Here is an 18,165-nt window from a genome sequence, read left to right as displayed (position 1 = left end):
GAGAGAGAGAGAGAGAGAGAGAGACAGAGACAGAGAGAGACAGAGACAGAGAGAGACACAGGGATGCAAGAGTGCACTTTATATTGTTACCTGCTGTCAATCACTGACTGATCACTACAGCATTATTCTAATAATATGGCCCTGTAAAATACTGGCTGGATTTTATTCCCTTGCCATAAATACTTGATTTAGTAAACATACAATGTGCATTATGCATTAAAAAAAAATCAAAAGCACTAACGCACCTTCTCTATATCCACCAGCTCGGACTCGTATATTTCAGCGATGGATATGTGATGTTTGGCTGCAATGGTGAATCTTCCCTGGAACACAGAAAAACACAATGATTTAAAGCAGGAATTGCACAGTGTTTATGTAGTTTATGAAGTTTGTGTAAAGTCTACAAAAACAGGGTAATTGTTTCTAAAACTATACACTCAGTGGGTACTTTAGGAGGTACCCCTGCAGGTTCATACCAACAGTCAAAGTGCTAACCACACAGCAATAACTCTATACGTTAAAACATGCGGACATAGAGATCCAGCTGTTAACAGAAACATTAGAATGGAGAGGTATGACAATTGGTAACAGAGGTGGTGGTTTCACCACATCAGAGACGGTTTTGGAGCTTACACAAGACTAATGGTCCATACTAGGGTTGTCCTGATACCACTTTTTTTATAACCGCGTACAAGTACAAAATTAACACATGTGGAATTATACATAACAAAAAAGTGTGAAACAACTGAAAATATATTTCATATTCTAGGTTCTTCAAAGTAGCCACCTTTTGCAGCAGACACATCTCTAGAACTGTTAGGAGGAGACTGTGTGAATCAGGCCTTCATGGTAGAATATCTGCTAGGAAACCACTGCTAAAGAAAGGCAACAAGCAGAAGAGACTTGTTTGGGGTAAAGAACACAAGGAATGGACATTAGACCAGTGGAAATCTGTGCTTTGGTCTGATGAGTCCAAACTTGAGATCTTTGGTTCCAGATGGACTCTACATGCCTGGTTCCCACCGTGAAGCATGGAGAAGGTGTGATGGTGTGGGGGGTGCTTTGCTGGTGACACTGTTGGGGATTTATTCAAAAATTGAAGGCATACTGAACCAGCATGGCTACCACAGCATCTTGCAGCAGCATGCTATTCCATCCAACAGGACAATGACCCCAAACACACCTCCAGGCTGTGTAAGGGCTATTGGACCAAGAAGGAGAGTGATGGGGTGCTGCGCCAGGTGACTACCTCTTGAAGCTCATCAGGAGAATGCCAAGAGTGTGCCAAGCAGTAATCAAAGCAAAAAGGTGGCTACTTTGAAGAACCTAGAATATGAAATATATTTTCAGTTGTTTCACACTTTTTTGTTATGTAGAATTCCACATGTGTTAATATATATATATTTTTATGTTTTTTTTACAATACTTTAGGTGGGGGGGGGTGGATTGTGCCAGTGTATTTTTAAATTTTAATTTTTATTATTTTTTACAATTATTTACAATTATTATTTTTTATTATTTGTAGCCCTGTTGGGGGGCTTTGGTGAGATATCAGGGATCATAACAGACCTCTGACATCTCACCTTTGAGTCAGAAAAAGGGACTAAGGACACAGATTCCCCAGTCCCTTTCTGAGCTGCCTCAGCTGTACTGAAAATGAAAAGAGAGAAGACAGCGGCTCCTCTCCATTCATAAACTGAAGCATCGTGATCACTGACTCTGTTCTTTCGGAAAAGGTAGGAGCCAGGTTTACCTCCGCTCCCCATCCGGACAGATCAAGGACAGAGGGGGATAGGGAGAGGGACACGGAGAGCAGAGGGGGTACATGAAGCGTGACACCGAGCGCGGAGGGGGAGACCAGCAGCACGGAGGGGGACACCGAGCGAGGAGAGGGGACAGCAGCATAACGGAGGGGGGAGAGCAGCAGAACAGAGGAAAACGGCAGCAGAACGGAGGGGGGACACAGGGCACGGAGGGGAAGAGCAGCAGAACGGAGGAGGACAGCAGCAGCAGGGAGGAGAGACACAGAGCGCGGAGGGGGAGAGCAGCACGGATGGGGAAACTGGAGGAGGATACAGGGACAGTTATTGGTGCGGCTTTGTGGGGAGTTACAAGCACCGATCACTGCTGTATAGATTTCACTAAAGCAGCTGAAAAGAAGGGGGGGGTCTGGGGAGAAGCTGTCAGGCTGTATTGAAATCTATACAGGGAGATCGGTGCTTGTAACTGCCCCCGCCGCACTGATCATCACTGACTGCCCAGGTATCTGATGAATCATCAGAGCATTCCCCCCCCCACGAGTACAACTACTCAGGGGAAATGCTCGATACTAGTAATGGTAGTGGGACAACCATAGTACACACACACACACACACACAATCTGAAAATCTGAGTCGCATATCGAAAATAGAAAGGTTACTAAAGTTCTGAAAATTCTCGTACGACATAAAAAAATAAATATATCGGAAGTGATGCAATGTGTTGTAGTGTATTTGTATTACTGAACTAATTAAAGAAAAATTGTACGAGAAATTTTTTGTCATTTGTCCGATTGGATAATATCGGATGAACTGTTGCAATCGGCTCTTGAAATGTCTGTACCAATGATCCCATTATCGTACGATTGGTTCGAAAGCGGTATTTTCCGTCCGATTTTTGGACTGTGTGTACGGGCCATTACTCTCTTCAATCTTGGCAGCTGAACAGAGCAGAGCAGACAGGGAGCAAAGGAAAGACATGCACGCTCAATAAATGAGGTCAGAATTAAAGTGAACCTGTCTCATAAGGGTTAACCAGTATATTAGGAGCATTAGAGAGAAAAATAAAAATACTCAACCATATCAGTGTAGATCTCAATTGCTCGAAGCAGGCAGTTTATGGCTTCTGCAAAACAAAGATATAGAAAGCATGACAGCCGCTTATCAGAAGATTCATGAAAAAAAACAAAAAGAAAAAACTTAGATGCTTACTCAAAGCCATCAACATTTACTTAATTTTACTTATTGCAGAATTTTTTTTCACATTAGCTTTACAGAGAACATGAAAACACTTACATCAGTCTGTGGTCCAAAAAAGTCCAGTTAAATGTACCCAGACAGTGTCTTACATGATTCCACATGCAGTAGGAGCAATATGTGATGCCAATTAACCTACCAGTTTGTGATTTGGCCTGTGAGAGTTAATTGGGCCCACTATAATCATCCCAACCACGACACTACCTGCCTGGAATTTACACGGTCTCCCTGTGCCAGCGTGGGTTTCCGCCGGGTACTCCGATATCCTCTCACACACCAAAGACATGCCTGTAGGTTAATTGGCTCCTGTCTAAACTGGCCCTAGTATGTTTATGTATGACTGTGATTTAGGTACCTTGGAGTGTAAGCTCCTTGAAGGCAGGGACTGATGTGAATGTAAAATGTATATTTAAAAGCGCTGCGTAAAGTGGCGGCGCTATACAAGTACCTGAAATAAATAAAATCTAAACATAAAACCAAGACAACTATAAAAGAAAGAAGGTATTGAAAAATTTGAAAACTTTATTTTATATATAAACCAACAAAATCCTTTTTTCTTGCCATGGTTACTAGATGCTTGGAGTCTCTTTACATCTACATACCCTAGGGCTTCCCAGTCTTCTCATCTACTCCTTTTCCCCCTCCCTCTCAATTGCCTCTACTCCACCACTCCCCCCCCCCCCCTTCAGTTTGCTTTTTGTTTTCTGCCTCCCATCTTTTCCATTCGTCTCCCTTTTTCTTTCACCTCCTGACCTCTAGGATGTAAATGTCCAATATGCAATCTAGCCCATCCACTGGTTGCCCGTTAGACATGGAGCAGGGTGTCCCTCCCCTCCCGACTACTTAGACCCCACATATTGGTGTTGGGATGTGTGCTAGAGAAAAAAAAAATAAAAAAAAAAAAAAAACATTACTAAAGGGGATTTATTTTCATTTTTTACATAGTGTGCTGATTGTAGGGGGAGATTATATATACGGTATATAACATATTTGTCTGCACTATGTACAAAAATAAATGTATTTTTTTTTTATATATATATATATATATATATATATATATATATATATATATATATATATATATACATATACATATACATATACATATACATATACACACACATACATACACACACACACATACATACATACATATATACATATATATATATATATATATATACACACACACACACATATACACACATAAAAACACACATAAAAAACCAACGTTAGACCTACCGGTAACGGTATTTCTATGAACCTTCCAGGACGGCACCCGAGAGATGATGGCTCCTCCTGCAGGAAACACAATCACATGACAGTTTAAAAGGCCCCGCCCTTCCCCTTGCTCCTCAGTATGCAATAGAGTAATCCTGAACTGGTTCACAAGGGACGTAGTCCTTATAGGTACTTACCTTTTTTCCCCTCCACATAGGGTGGGAAGTAGGCCTGCCGTCCTGGAAGGTTCATAGAAATACCGTTACCGGTAGGTCTAACGTTGGTTTTCTCTTACCACCTTCCAGGACGGCACCCGAGAGGATAATAGAGTAATAAACACAGGCCTACCTTCAGGGTGGGACCACAGCTTGTAGCACCTTTTGACCAAAGGCTAAGTCTTGCTGTGACAACATTTCCACACGGTAGTGCTTCAGGAATGTATGATGGCTGGACCAGGTGGCCGCACTGCGGATTTGTTCCCAGGAGGCCCCTGCTTTCTCAGCCCAGGAAGTTGCTATGGCTCTGGTAGAGTGAGCCTTGATTTTTTTGGGAGCTGTTGCTCCAGTACATACATAGGCTTTGGATATTGCTTCTCTAATCCATCTTGAGACTGAGGCTTTTGATGCCTGCAGTCCCTTCCTGGGCCCAGCGTGTAGAACTAGCAGGTGGTTAGATCTTCTAAAACTTTTAGTTCTCTCTAGATAAATGAGAAGACACCTTCTCACGTCTAACAAATGAAATTTCTTTTCTTTTTCGTTCTTTGGTTCAGAACAAAAGGACGGCAATAGTATGTCTTGCGTCCTATGAAATAGGGATGCCACCTTCGGCAGGTACAGGGGGTCTGCTCTGAGGGTGATCCTATCTGGCTGTACCCTCAGGAAGGGTTCTTTCATGGATAGCGCCTGCAAATCCCCTACCCTCCTGGCCGAAGTAATGGCTAACAAAAAAGTCAACTTTAAGGTTAGAAACTTAAGGGGAACCTCTTCCAGAGGTTCGAATGGGTGTATAGATAACGCCTCTAACACCCTAGTTAAGTCCCAAGGCGGACAATTATATTTTTGGACTGGAGAAATTCTTTCTCTAGCTAACAAGAAACGTTTTATAAGGTCCTCTTTCGCCAATCTTTTATCCAGATAGACTGAAAGAGCCGTTATTTGGACCCGAAGGGTACTAACTTTTAATCCTAAATCTACCCCATCCTGGAGGAAGTCCAGGATAACCGGGATAGAAGTTGAAGCTACCTGTCTTTCCTTACGCCAGGAACAGAAGGTCTTCCATACCTTTTGGTAAATTTTTTGAGTTACTGGTTTTCTGCTCATGAGAAGGGTATCTATGACCCTCTCTGAGCAGCCTTTGCGTTCTAGAATCTGGCGCTCACTAACCAGGCTGCTAGCTGGAAGAATTCCGGCTTTGGATGGAGTACTGGGCCCTGCCTGAGGAGATCTGCCCTGTACGGGAGCTTCAGAGGCTCCACCATTGCCATGGCTCTTAGGTTTGCGAACCAAGTTCTTTTTGGCCACCATGGTGCTATCAGAAGAATCTGGCCTGGAGACCTGCTGAGTTTCTGAAGAACTCGCGGAATGAGCGCTACCGGCGGGAAGGCATAGGCCAGCCCGAAGCGCCAGGTCTGGGATAGCGCATCCAGACCTTCCGACTGTAGTTCCCAGGAAATCGAGAAAAACCTTTCTACCTTCCTGTTTAGTCTGTTGGCAAACAAGTCTATTTCCGGTTCCCCGAAATACTGGACTAGGTGTTGAAACACCTCTGGGTTCAGTTCCCATTCTTCCTCCCTCAACTTGTGACGGCTGAGGAAGTCTGCTTCTATATTGCTCGTCCCCTTTATGTATATGGCTGAGATAGAGAGTACTCTTTCTTCTGCCCAGGTTAGTATTTCCCTGGAAAGTTCTAGTAGGGGACTGGACCTGGTCCCTCCCTGGTGACCTAGGTACGCTACTACTGTAGAGTTGTCTGAGCTTACTTGGACTTCTCTGCCTCTGATGTCTTCCTGGAAGGCTATTAAGGCTTCCCCCACTGCTCTGAGTTCTTTGTAATTGGATGACCTGCGAGCTAGTGAGCTGTCCCATTGTCCCTGCGCTTTTTTCCCTTCCAGGTGGGCGCCCCACCCCCAGGAACTGGCATCCGTGGTAACCTTCGCTGGGTTCCACTGAGCCCACGGTCGCCCTCCCCTCAGGTTTTGGGGAGATGTCCACCACTCCAGGGAGGACAGAACCTGGGGGGTGAGTAGTATATCCTGATCTAAGGACTCTTTCCTTTTGTCCCATGAGGACAGGAAGAAGAAGTGTAATGCCCTTGCATGAAGCTGAGCCCAAACCACCGCTGGGATGCTTGCTGACATCAGGCCTAGAACTCTCAGAACATTTCGTCTGGAGAGTTTGGGGTTCTTGATAAGGTTCCCGACTGCTGAGGCTAGTTTTAAAACTTTTTCTTCTGGTAAGAAGAGTCTCTGCTGCCTGGTGTCCACTACGTATCCCAGGAAGGTCTTGACCTGTTCTGGGTTGAGGGAGGATTTTTCTATGTTGATTATCCACCCTAGGCTCTCTAGGAGTGCCATTGCTTTGTTGGCATCCAGCGTGACTTGGGCGGCTGATTTTCCTGAAATCAGTAAGTCGTCTAAATAAGGTATAAGGGATATGCCCTGAAGGTGCAGGTATGCCACCGCTTCTGCTAGGACTTTTGTAAAAATCCTTGGGCTGGAGGTTAGCCCGAATGGTAGTGCTCTGAACTGCCAGTGGAAGGTTTCTCCTTCCACCACGACCGCAAACCTCAGATATACCTGGTGATCCACGTGGATTGGCACGTGGAGATAGGCATCTTTGAGATCTAGGGTCACCAAGAAGGCCTCCTTCATGAGGTTCTTTCTTACCGAATAAATACTTTCCATAGCAAACTTTTTGTATTCTAGAAACTTGTTCAGGTTTCTCAAGTTTACTATTAGACGGTATTTCCCGGAGGGTTTCCGTACTACGAAAATATGGGAATAAAATCCCTGGTACTGCTGAGCTTTTGGTACTGGTACTACCACTAGTTGTTTGGCTAAGTCCTGTATGCCCTCCAAGAGGGCAGACCTTTTCAGGGTATCCCTGGGAAGGTGAGTAATGGTGATCATGGTGGGGGGTGTAGCCAGAAATTCTAGGCGATAGCCTTTTTGAATTATTTGGCAGATGTAATGACTGTTCGAAATTTTTTCCCATAGGGGAAGGAATTGAGATAGTCGACCCCCCACTCTGACTACGTCGTCACTTGGACGGTTTGTCGCTGGGTTTTGGAGGAGGGAAAAGGAGGTTGTTCTTCCTGTTCCCTTTGCCAAAGTTCCAACGCCTGAAAGGTTCCTTTTTGGCTTTTTGTCTACCCTGCCCCTGGGGGCCTCGAAAAGTTTTCTTGAAACCTTCTTTTTTGGGTTTAACTGGGAATTTTTTACCTTTTTCTGATGACCTAGCCAGGACATCATCCAGGTCTTTCCCAAACAACAGGGAACCTTGAAAGGGGATGCCACAGAGTTTTCCCTTGGATGTAGCATCTCCTTCCCAGGCCTTGATCCAAACTGCCCTCCTAGTAGAGTTAATGAGGGCTGCTGTCTTGGCTGCTGCCCTTGCAGATTCCGTAGCTGCATCTGCTAGGTAAGCAATCGCCTTCCTTACTACTGTAAGTGACTCAACTACCTCCTCCGCCTCCGAATTCTGGGCGAGGTGGTCGGTGAGTGTCTCTACCCAAACATCTGTATTCCTAGCTACACATGCTGCTGCTAAGGCTGGGCTTAGTGCTGCCGCATTGGCCTCCCAGGCTTTCCTAAGGAGAGACTCTGCTCGACGGTCCATCACATCCTTGATGTTACCTGTATCCTCAAAGGAGAGATCAGACAATTTAGTGACTTGTGACAAAGCCGCATCAAGTCTAGGAAGCTTAAAAAAGACTTCCTCATCTTCCTGGGAGAAGGGGAACCTTCTTTTCCAGGTTTTTTGTTTGATTATTCTCCTTTCAGGGTCTCTCCACTCCTGAAGGACTAACTCCTTGAGGGATTTGTGCAGGGGGAATACTTTAGATTGAGCGTCACTCAGGCCCCTATAAACTTTATCCTGTGCTGAGGTAGGTTTAGGGGTCTCAGGAATTTCCTCTGTGGCGTAGATAGCCTGGAGGAGACTCTCTAGATCTTCTACAGCAAAGAGGTGTTTTCTTGGACGTGTGTCCTCCTGAGACTGACTAATGGAGTCTCCATCTACCTCCCCTGAGCTGTGCCTAGACCTAGGTAGACTGGCTACCTCACTCTCTTCACCATCTGCTTCCCCCAAAGGGGGATTTTGTGAGGGTGTAAAGAAAACACTTGGGCCCTTAGAAAAGGGGGTCTCCTGAGAGGAAGTGCCTTCCTTAGGGGTAAGTTCCTCTGTTTCAGTCTGTGCCGACTGCCCGGCTGCCTCCCGAAAGGCTTTGACTGTTGCTAACATTTCTGTTTGCATGGATGAGAGAAAACTCTTCATCATGGCAGCAGCCTCCTTTCCCGCCAGTATATTAATACATTTGTAGCAGAAAGGTTTTGTGTAGGACTTGGGGAGCTTCTCTCTACAATTCCCACATTTTTTAGAGGAACTATGCCCTGTAGCGGAAGGAGACTGAACTGAGGCCTCCTGGGGTCCGCTGGGGGTTTCTGAAAAGACATGAAATGTACATTTAAATTGTCTTTCCCCAAGACTGCTGGCTGTACTGGGGAGGGGAGGAAGTAGACGAGAAGGGACCAGATCCTGCTCCGGTCGTTCCCTAAAAGTTTGGGAACTCTCACCACTTCCCCCCTCCCTTTCCAGGGGGATTGGTACTTACCGCCCCCCGACCTGGATCTGCCAGCGGTCGTGTCGGTCTTTCCGTCCTCTTCCATGAGGAGGGTGACTCGGTCCTGGCTGTCGGTACTCCTGTACTGGTCACCGCAAGCCGACCCGTCCACCACCCACGCTGTCTCCTCGCTCCACTGGGAACTTCCGGGTTACGCCGTCCAGAACCGCCCACTTCCTGTGGTGCAGTTCCTGTCTCAGAATGAGGCCTGGAGCGCGGCGTTTTTACGTCTGGAGACCCGGGAAAACGGCGATTCGAATGGTGGTGGATTCGATAGCACGCAGTGATGGCTCACCTCCCCGCAGCTCAGAGCACTGGTGCTTCCATAGGGCGACCTGTGAGTTTGGACCGAAGTCTACAGGTAAGTTCAGCCCTCCCCGGCCTCCCTTAAACCTGTCTCACAGGGGTACCTTCGACCCTCCCCGGTCTCTAGGTTTCCATAAACAAAACAAACGTGTCGCTGTGTTGGAGAAACACAATCAATACTGAGGAGCAAGGGGAAGGGCGGGGCCTTTTAAACTGTCATGTGATTGTGTTTCCTGCAGGAGGAGCCATCATCTCTCGGGTGCCGTCCTGGAAGGTGGTAAGAGAAACCTTAGATTGCAAGCATAATTTGTTCCGGAAACATGCTTGTAACCCAAAGCACTCTTATATTAAAGCGAATTTCCCCATAAGAAATTATGGAAACTCAGATGATTTGTTCCACAACCATGTATTCATAAATCCTTCAGTCTATAGATTATAGCAATGCGATAAGTTGTGTAACCATAAAATATCCATCCACAAATGGAAGCCTCCACAAGGGGATTAGAAGAAAAATCCAGCAGGAGCCACAGAAATAATGAAGGTATAACGTTTAGCAACTCACATGGTTGATGATCAAAAGGGGCACATCTAAGTATGCAGGCATCCGGGGTAAAACCTTGGTTTGAGAGTAACTTGGTTTGAGAGCGTTTTGCAAGACAAGCTAAATTTTTAAATACATTTTGCCTTGATATACAAGCGATGTCTTGATATAAGAGTAGCGTCATGTCACAACCGAGTATAAAATAGAAGAGAGGCACCTCTAAGTGTAGCAATATGGTTATATTTAATGAAGATACAACATTTAGCAACTCACATGGCACATCTAAGTATGCAAGCATCCGGAGTAAAGCTGTCCTCCGCACCGCTGGCTCTCACCGCTTTCAGTTTGCAATGGTTATCGGGAAGACTACCCTGCAGTAGAGCGACCTGAAAGTGAAGCTTGAAGCGCTCGTGGAAGGGATTACATTGATGGTGGTGCGGAGGATGGTTTATGTGGACATCTTTACCCCGGATACCTGCATATCTAGATGTGCCTCTTTTAATCATCAACCATGTGAGTTTGCCAAATGTTGTACCTTCATTAAATGTAATCATATTGCTACACTTAGAGGCGTAGCCCTTTACTTTTATACTCGGATGTGACATGATGCTACTCTTATATCGTCTTTCAAAACACTCTCAAACCAAGGTTTTACTGATATATATATATAAAAAATATGTGACGTCAGAATGTCGTGACCAGGCCTCCGAAGGTCATAGAGATGACTGGTGACCATCTGTTCACCGGAAATCTCTATGATAGTCATCTGGCGCCGGCCGATTCTTTCTCCGGGTCCCTGATGGCACAGGAAAGCCCGGAGAAGCACCGGATGAAGTCCCCTCCCATCGCCTGCAAGAACGATCAATCGACGGAACTGCCGCTATGATCATTCTTGCTGAGCACAGGATTGCCGGCAGAAAAGAATATCTGAATGATGCTTGTAGCTGCAGGCATCATTCAGATATCCCCCCCGAAAGTCAAGGACGTCATATGACCCACTGCGGGCAGGAAGTGGTTAAATAGCTCTACTGCCTATGTAAAGATAGCACAAGTATGAATACAATTATCCACGCCTCTTCTTCACTTCAAGTGCAGCCAGTGAGCTCGGAACCCAGTAAAGTAAAGATGATCACTATGGCTCCCAAGTTCACACCATTAAACCCCCCCCCCCCCCTTTTTTGTGTGGCAGATGCCCAACAATCCCTTCACCGCGGGCAGACAGCGCTCTTACCTTGAGGATCAGACTTTTTGAAGGCATTGCCAGCATCCACAAAGTTTGTCGCTGCATCATGCTTGCTCTGGACTTGTAGATGAAGCTGGGCAGCTTGGCAGAAAGCATTACCAGCGGCTGGAAGAGGATGAGAAGGATTTTTAATTACAAGATAAACCTTGTTCAGTTGCTTCACAAGACAAAGAGGCTGAAAAAAAAAATACACAGTGATGTAAAGAACAAAAAAAAAATAACGACGGAATTGTGCGCAGGACAGACATTTATTTATTTGCAAATCAGCAGCGAAAAGAAAATACAGTCTGGAATCAGATGTTCATTATGAGTGATGCCTGGACACTTTTTTCCCCCTCTCCCTTTAGGAGGGGTGTCAAACTGGCGGCCGTCCAGCTGTTGTGAAACTACAAGTCCCATGAGGCATTGCAAGGCTGACAGTTACAAGCATGACACCCACAGGCAGAGGGCTTGATGGGACTTGTAGTTAGAGCGCAACAGTTAGAGCGCAACAGTTAGAGCGCAACAGTTAGAGCGCAACTGCATCGATTCTCGTTTTGGATACTGCAAGGCAGAGGTGCATTTAGGTTTTGTGCTGCGCTAGGCCTGACTCATGCGCCCCCTAATTTAAATACGACCCACCCTTCCTGTCAAGGACACACCCCTTCCTATTTAAGACCCGCCCTGTCCAGCCAGTAGCTTCTTTGCAGCGCATTAGGAGCGGTGAATACACCGCTCTTAAAGTGCTCCTGCCCACTGAAATCAAAACGTCGCCCCCCACAAAGTGCCGCCCTAGGCCTAGGTCTTGTCGGCCTAGGCCAAGATACAGCTCTGCTGCAAGGGATGGTTATAACCCATATCAGGGGAGATTTCCCTCACTTCCTATCTCATAACTAAAGTGAGGAAATCCATGATCCCCACTACCAGGGTCACCAGAACCAGTGTCCACCAATTGAAACAATTCCCCTCTGCCTGTTCTGGTGACAACTCAAATGTGTGATTTTCTCTTTCATTCTTCTTAAAAACAGTAAAGTAGGGCAAATAAATCGGGCGAATCTCTTAAAGTTGTTGTAAACTGCCGACATGAAATGAGAAAGCATATTCCTCTATAGTGTACTTTTCTATCCAGAGCATTTCTGTCTGCTGCCCCCTTCCTCTGCCATCTGCAAGAGTCACTTCTGACACCAATAAATAAAAAAGGTGATGGGGAAGAAGCTCCAGCACACAGCCTGTGATTGACAGGCCTCCGCTCAGTTCCTGTGTGAAGAACGGGTGTGTGCCCTTCCCCTTCAATCAGCTCTCACAGAGCTCTAAAGGCCCCTTTCACACTTGTGCGACTTTTCCTGCGACTTTGGACAGTCGTACACCACAGATAACTTTTCATATCTGTGCGACTTCAAGTCGCACCAACTTCAACGTAGTCCATGTACTACTTTGGAATGACTTTGATGCAAGTTGGGGTCCATAGACCTCAAATTTACACGTGAAATCCAGTGAATGGGGCCTGAGAGTGTAACTTCACCCCCTGCTTTCTGAAATTCTGCACTTTGAACCGACATAGAGATGAGAAGACTGTCAATAAACAGGTACAACTTATGCAAGAAGGATTAGTTTCATCCCTGTGCATCACCGAGGCCAGTCCCTTCACTGGGTATATGGAAGGATTTACACCCACTACAAGGGCTAGTTCACAGACAAAAAAAAAAAAGTCCTCCAGATCTATTTCTGAATGCGTGTTTTTGATGCATTCCAATGCGCCTTTGAAGTATTTCTGGATGCATTCCAGATGCTTTTACTACACTGTACTGGGATCCGATGCATGTACGTGTGGCCTGGTGCGTTTTACCACGTTCCTGTACAGTTCCGTGCAGGAAAAATGCAGCATGTCCTTTTTTCTGGAACCGGAACGCACTGGAAACTGAAAGCACTGGTGTGAACTATGCCATTGAAAACCATGCAACCTACTTCCTATGCATTTTGGATGCAGAAAAAAAGCACTGGAACACATGTGGTGTGAACTAGTCCTAATGCCCCGTACACACGATCGGAAACTGCGACAGCAAAAGTCCGATGTGAGCTTTTGAACGGAAATTCCGACCGTGTGTATGCTCCTTTGGAATTTTGCTGTTGGAATTTCCGCCAACAAAAGATTGAGAGCTGGTCCTCAAATTTTCAGACGAAAAAATCAGAAAATCCAATCGAAGCAATTCCGGCGCGCAAAAGTCTGGCGCATGCTCGGAAGCATCGAACTTAATTTTCTCGTCTTGTTGTACATCACCGCGTTTTTGGCGGACGAAAGTTCAGAGAACTTTTGTGTAACCGTGTGTATGCAAGCCAAGCTTGAGCGGAATTCCATCAGAAAAACCATCCAAGGTTTTTCCGACGGAAAATCCGATCGTGTGTACTTATGCAGTTTCCATTCATTTGAAGGGGCTGTTGTACCTTCGGGAAATACAGGGAAAGGGTCATTGTACCTTTTCTAAATCTGCAGCCGCACAGAAACCGCATAGTGATATGTACCGTATTTATCGGCGTATACCGCGCACTTTTTTGACCTGAAAATCAGGGCAAAATCGTGGGTGCAAAATATACGCCGATACCCGCGCTGTGTTTGAACCACTGCACCGGCATATACCGAGCACAGTACACTCGGGCAGGCTCGGCTCCTCTCGTGGTCACGTCCTGTGCGTCCTGTACGCGAGAGGAGCCGAGCCTGCCCGACTATACAAGAGTGTACTGCGCTCGGTATATGTCGGCGCAGTGGTTCAAACTCAGCGCGGGAAGCGGAGATCGAGCGGGGAGGACACCACGATGGCCGCAGAAGGACGCCGGACCGGACGAGGCCGCCGATGGACGACGGGCAAGACACCGACGAGGGGCATCCAAACTTTATTTTTTTTTATTTTTCCAGGAATTTTTCTTCAAGTTTGGGGGTGTGCGCCATACGCCGGGGCGCGCAATAGGCCGATAAATGAGGTATTTCTCACATGGGAAAATGCACCACAGATTGCAAGAATGAATATGTCTGCTGAACAGCAATGCATTTCTGCAGGTGTGTGAATAACATGCAGTCCTGCCCCCAGCCTATCAGGGGGCTCAGACAGCTCTAAAAACCTGCCAGGTCTTCTAATCCCTTTACACCCCATCCATAACACAAGGCCCAACCCCCTACAATCCGATACTTACCGCTCCAGTTCTTCACCATTTTAAACATGTTGGCAGCCCGGGCGTAGAGGTCACAAGCTTCTTCCACCTTTGAGGAGCCACTGAAAAATAAAGCAAAGGGCCAGATTTACCAAAATCTGAAAATGTGTGAAAATAAACCTGCAGTCACTTTAAACATCCAATCACAGAATTCCTTGTACATGACCGATTTCATTCATCCAGGCATCTTCATATTACAATATAGAAAATTAGGGCTAGAAACAGAAATTTTAACTATTCATTTGTTGAAAAATTAAAAGAAAAAGCTTTGGATTAAAAAAAAAGGAGAAGAAAAAAAGGAAGGAAGGAAGGAAGGAAGGAAGGAAGGAAGGAAGGAAGGAAGGAAGGAAGAACACACACATACTCGCATCCATGCTACAGCTGCCACAGCAGCTCCAAGCCAAAGAACAAAAGGTCGGTTCACCCCACATGCAGTCCAGTGTGTTTTTTTTCTGCATCAAAAAACGCATAGAAAGTAGATTATATGGTTTTCAATGGCATAGTTTGCACCAGTGCTTGCAGATCCGGAAAAAAAAAAAAAAGTAGAACATGCTGCATTTATCCTGCACTGGAACGCAGTAAAAAATGAATTGAAATGCACCAAAAACACACATGTCCTTAGTTCAGGGCTCGACAAATCCCAGTCGCCAGGTCTCCATGGCGACTAGAAATAGGGTCCTGGTGACTTGGCTTGGCTGGCGCCATCTGGTGTTGAGCCGTGGGTATTACAAGTTATAACCACCAGATGTGTAAGCTGGCGCCATCTGGTGGTGGCCGTTGGTATTACAAGTTACACAGCAATTCAAATGTAATTTTTCACTATTTTCACTGCCATCTTCTTCCCTCTAATTAGAACCCCCAAACATTATATATATTTTTTATCCTAACACCCTAGAGAATAAAATGGCGATCGTTGCAATACTTTCTGTCACGCCGTATTTGCGCAGCGGTCTTACAAGCGCACTTTTTTGGGAAAAAATTACACTTTTTTTTAATTAAAAAAATAAGACAACAGCAAAGTTATCCCCATTTTTTTTTCATCATGAAAGATAATGTTACGCTGAGTAAATTGATACCTAACATGTCACGCTTCAAAATTGCGTCCGCTTGTGGAATGCCGACAAACTTTTACCCTTTAAAATCTCCATAGGCGTTGTTTAAAAAATTCTACAGGTTGCATGTTTTGAGTTACAGAAGAGCACTAGGGCTAGAATTATTGCTCTCGCTCTACCAATCGCGGCGATACCTCACATGTGTGGTTTGAACACCGTTTACATATGCGGGCGCTACTCACGTATGTGGTCGCTTCTGCGCGCAAGCTCGTCGGGACGGGTCGCGTTTTCTGGTTCCTAACTTTTTTAGCTGGCTCCTAGATTCCAAGCAAATTTGTCAAACCCTGCCTTAGTTAAGGTTAAGAAAAAAAAAAAAGGAGTGGAAAATGCACTAGACTGCATCAAAAACGCACCAAAACTACACTGAAACGCATAAAAAAAAAAAAAAAAAAAAAAAAAAAAAAACACGTATGCAGAAAAGAATCTGAAACACATCAGGACTGTTTCTGACCGCTAATCGCTTAGTTTACTATCCACTGAGCAAAGAGCTGTGACTGTCAGGGGCAATTCACAGGGCCCCTCCATGAAATCGCAGAGGAGCGATTCACCGCTCTGGCAGCTTTGCATTGCAGGCTGGCTAGTGGGCAGTGTAGTGCACTCCCCCCCCCTTTTTTTAAACAAACTTTATGTGAAGTTTACAAAGCGTACACTTCTTACACTGCAACATCAGGTGGCGCGATGAACTGCGCTACGCTGCAGTCCGATTCAAGTTGGTATGCTGCATGGTCTACATTTTATCGAAGCACGCTGCAGCACAATACTGCGTTGTAGTGAGAATGGGACATGCAGGAAACAATTGTTTCTTGCGTGTCCCTGCGGTGTCACCGCACATAGTGTGAAGTGGCCCTGAGTCACCACTCTCTACCCCTCCAACACTCACTGGAGCAAAAGAGGGATTGACACAGCTGGGTTTGGCTTTCTGATAAGTGCTGAGACTCGAAGACAACTGTCAATCAAGCAGTTGGGTGGATCCCAACAATATGGTCCGGGGCCTCCAGAGCCTTGAGTGTCACTCGACAGCCTACTGTCAGACGATTCTGGGTAATAGGAGAGCAAAACTAAGCAAGCTCATGTGACCCACAAGAGAGATACGGCCAATGGCTCCCGCTGCTGCCTCTGTGTCCTGTGAGAAGAGGAAGAGTAACCAGCGCTATTGCAGACAGGCATATTGCTGGATTGACATAGGTAAGTATGTAGGGAGAAGGGTGATACAACCACTGGGACTTTTCAACCTTACCGCAAAGAATGCACTAAAGGGGTTCTAAAGCAGTGGCGGTGCGTCCATAGAGGGCGCCGGAGCACCGCCCCGTCTCGCACCGCCACTGACTTACAATACATAGATTCATGCATTGCATTAATCTTTGTATTGTTGCCGCTGCCGCCGACTATTCAGATGGCCGCCCGGATGGTGAGCGCCGGCCATCTGAATAACGGCAGCCGGTGGCTCTGATAGGCTTTCCGAGTACAGCCCTCAGGCTGTATTCGGCTTCCAGATACTTATCTAAGGGACGTACGTTCCTTGGATAAGACTGACAGGTGTCTCAGCCAATCAGGTTCACCGGGTTCTGGTTACCGGTAACCTGATTGGCTGAAGCGTCATCGAGGGCGGGAGAAGACATCGAGGGACGTGGAAGGAGGATGGCTGACCCCAGAAAGGTAAGTGCCGTGCGGGGGGGGGGGGGGAGGGGCATTTTACAGGGCACAGCGGCGACAATTGGCACAGTGGCGACAATTGATGGGCACAGTGGCGACAATTGATGGCATGGCACAGTGGCGACAATTGATGGCATGGCACAGTGGCGACAATTGATGGGCACAGTGGCTGCGTTTGATGGCATGGCACAGTGGTGACAATTGATGGGCCCAATTGCTGCATTTGATGGGCACAGTGAGGTTACAATTGTTTTTTTTTTTTTTTTTCGTTTGCGCCCCCCAAAAAATTTGAGCACCAGCCGCCATTGTTCTAAAGCCTCCCCCATAAATAAAAAATCACCAGTAACAAACACCGCAGCTGCTGACTTTTACTATTAAGGGCTTTCACACCGGAGACAATGGAGCAGCTGTTTGAGGGTGGATTGCAAGCGATATTTATAACGCTATAGCGCCTGCAATACGCCCTCAGTGTGAAAGGGGTCTTTAATCAGCTCTCGGGTGTCGGTTTCCTACTGCGCATGTGCAAATGGACTGGTTACGGGGGTTGAGGAGGGGGGGGGTTCAACTTCAGGCTCGCTTTGATTGTGGCAAACTGAGTCTGAAGTGGGAGAGGGTACCTGTCATAGCCAGGTACCTGCTCCCACCCAAAAAAGATGCCAATTGTGGCAGCCGAAGGGGGAGAAGGCAGACAAACAGAGCGTCTCACTCACTCATTTGTACATTTTTTTCTTTTTTTATTGTGTACAAATACATTTTATATATAAAAATGATTTTTTTTTTTATTTAAAAAAAAATATATATATATATTCAAATTAATTTTATAATATAATATATATATATATATATATATATATATATATATATATATATATATATATATATATATACACACACACACACACACATATATATATATATATTTTTTTTTTTTTTTAATATTACAAAACACAATTTTTTTTTATAAAAAAATAAAATATATATATATTTTTTTCCCAAATAAAACACTGGAAGGAAGTGAATGGAGCAAAAGCCAGGATTGCTTTTCGCTTTCTC

General features: G+C 45.6%; 1 protein-coding gene across 1 annotated transcript in view; it reads right to left on the bottom strand.

Annotated features, from left to right (window-relative positions):
• NAPA (NSF attachment protein alpha) overlaps positions 1 to 18,165 on the bottom strand; it is a 39,514-nt gene that overhangs the window by 14,488 nt on the left and 6,861 nt on the right. The window contains exons 2-5 of the mRNA XM_040323280.1: positions 14,330 to 14,409; positions 11,153 to 11,269; positions 2,837 to 2,883; positions 246 to 323 (exon numbers count right to left, since the gene is read on the bottom strand). Of these exons, the coding sequence (XP_040179214.1) occupies positions 246 to 323; positions 2,837 to 2,883; positions 11,153 to 11,269; positions 14,330 to 14,409 (322 nt within the window). The remainder of the gene's footprint in view (positions 1 to 245; positions 324 to 2,836; positions 2,884 to 11,152; positions 11,270 to 14,329; positions 14,410 to 18,165) is intronic.

The sequence above is a fragment of the Rana temporaria genome, chromosome 9, assembly GCF_905171775.1.
Source record: "Rana temporaria chromosome 9, aRanTem1.1, whole genome shotgun sequence".
NCBI lineage: Eukaryota > Metazoa > Chordata > Amphibia > Anura > Ranidae > Rana > Rana temporaria.
This window is presented reverse-complemented; position numbering and strand designations above follow the sequence as displayed.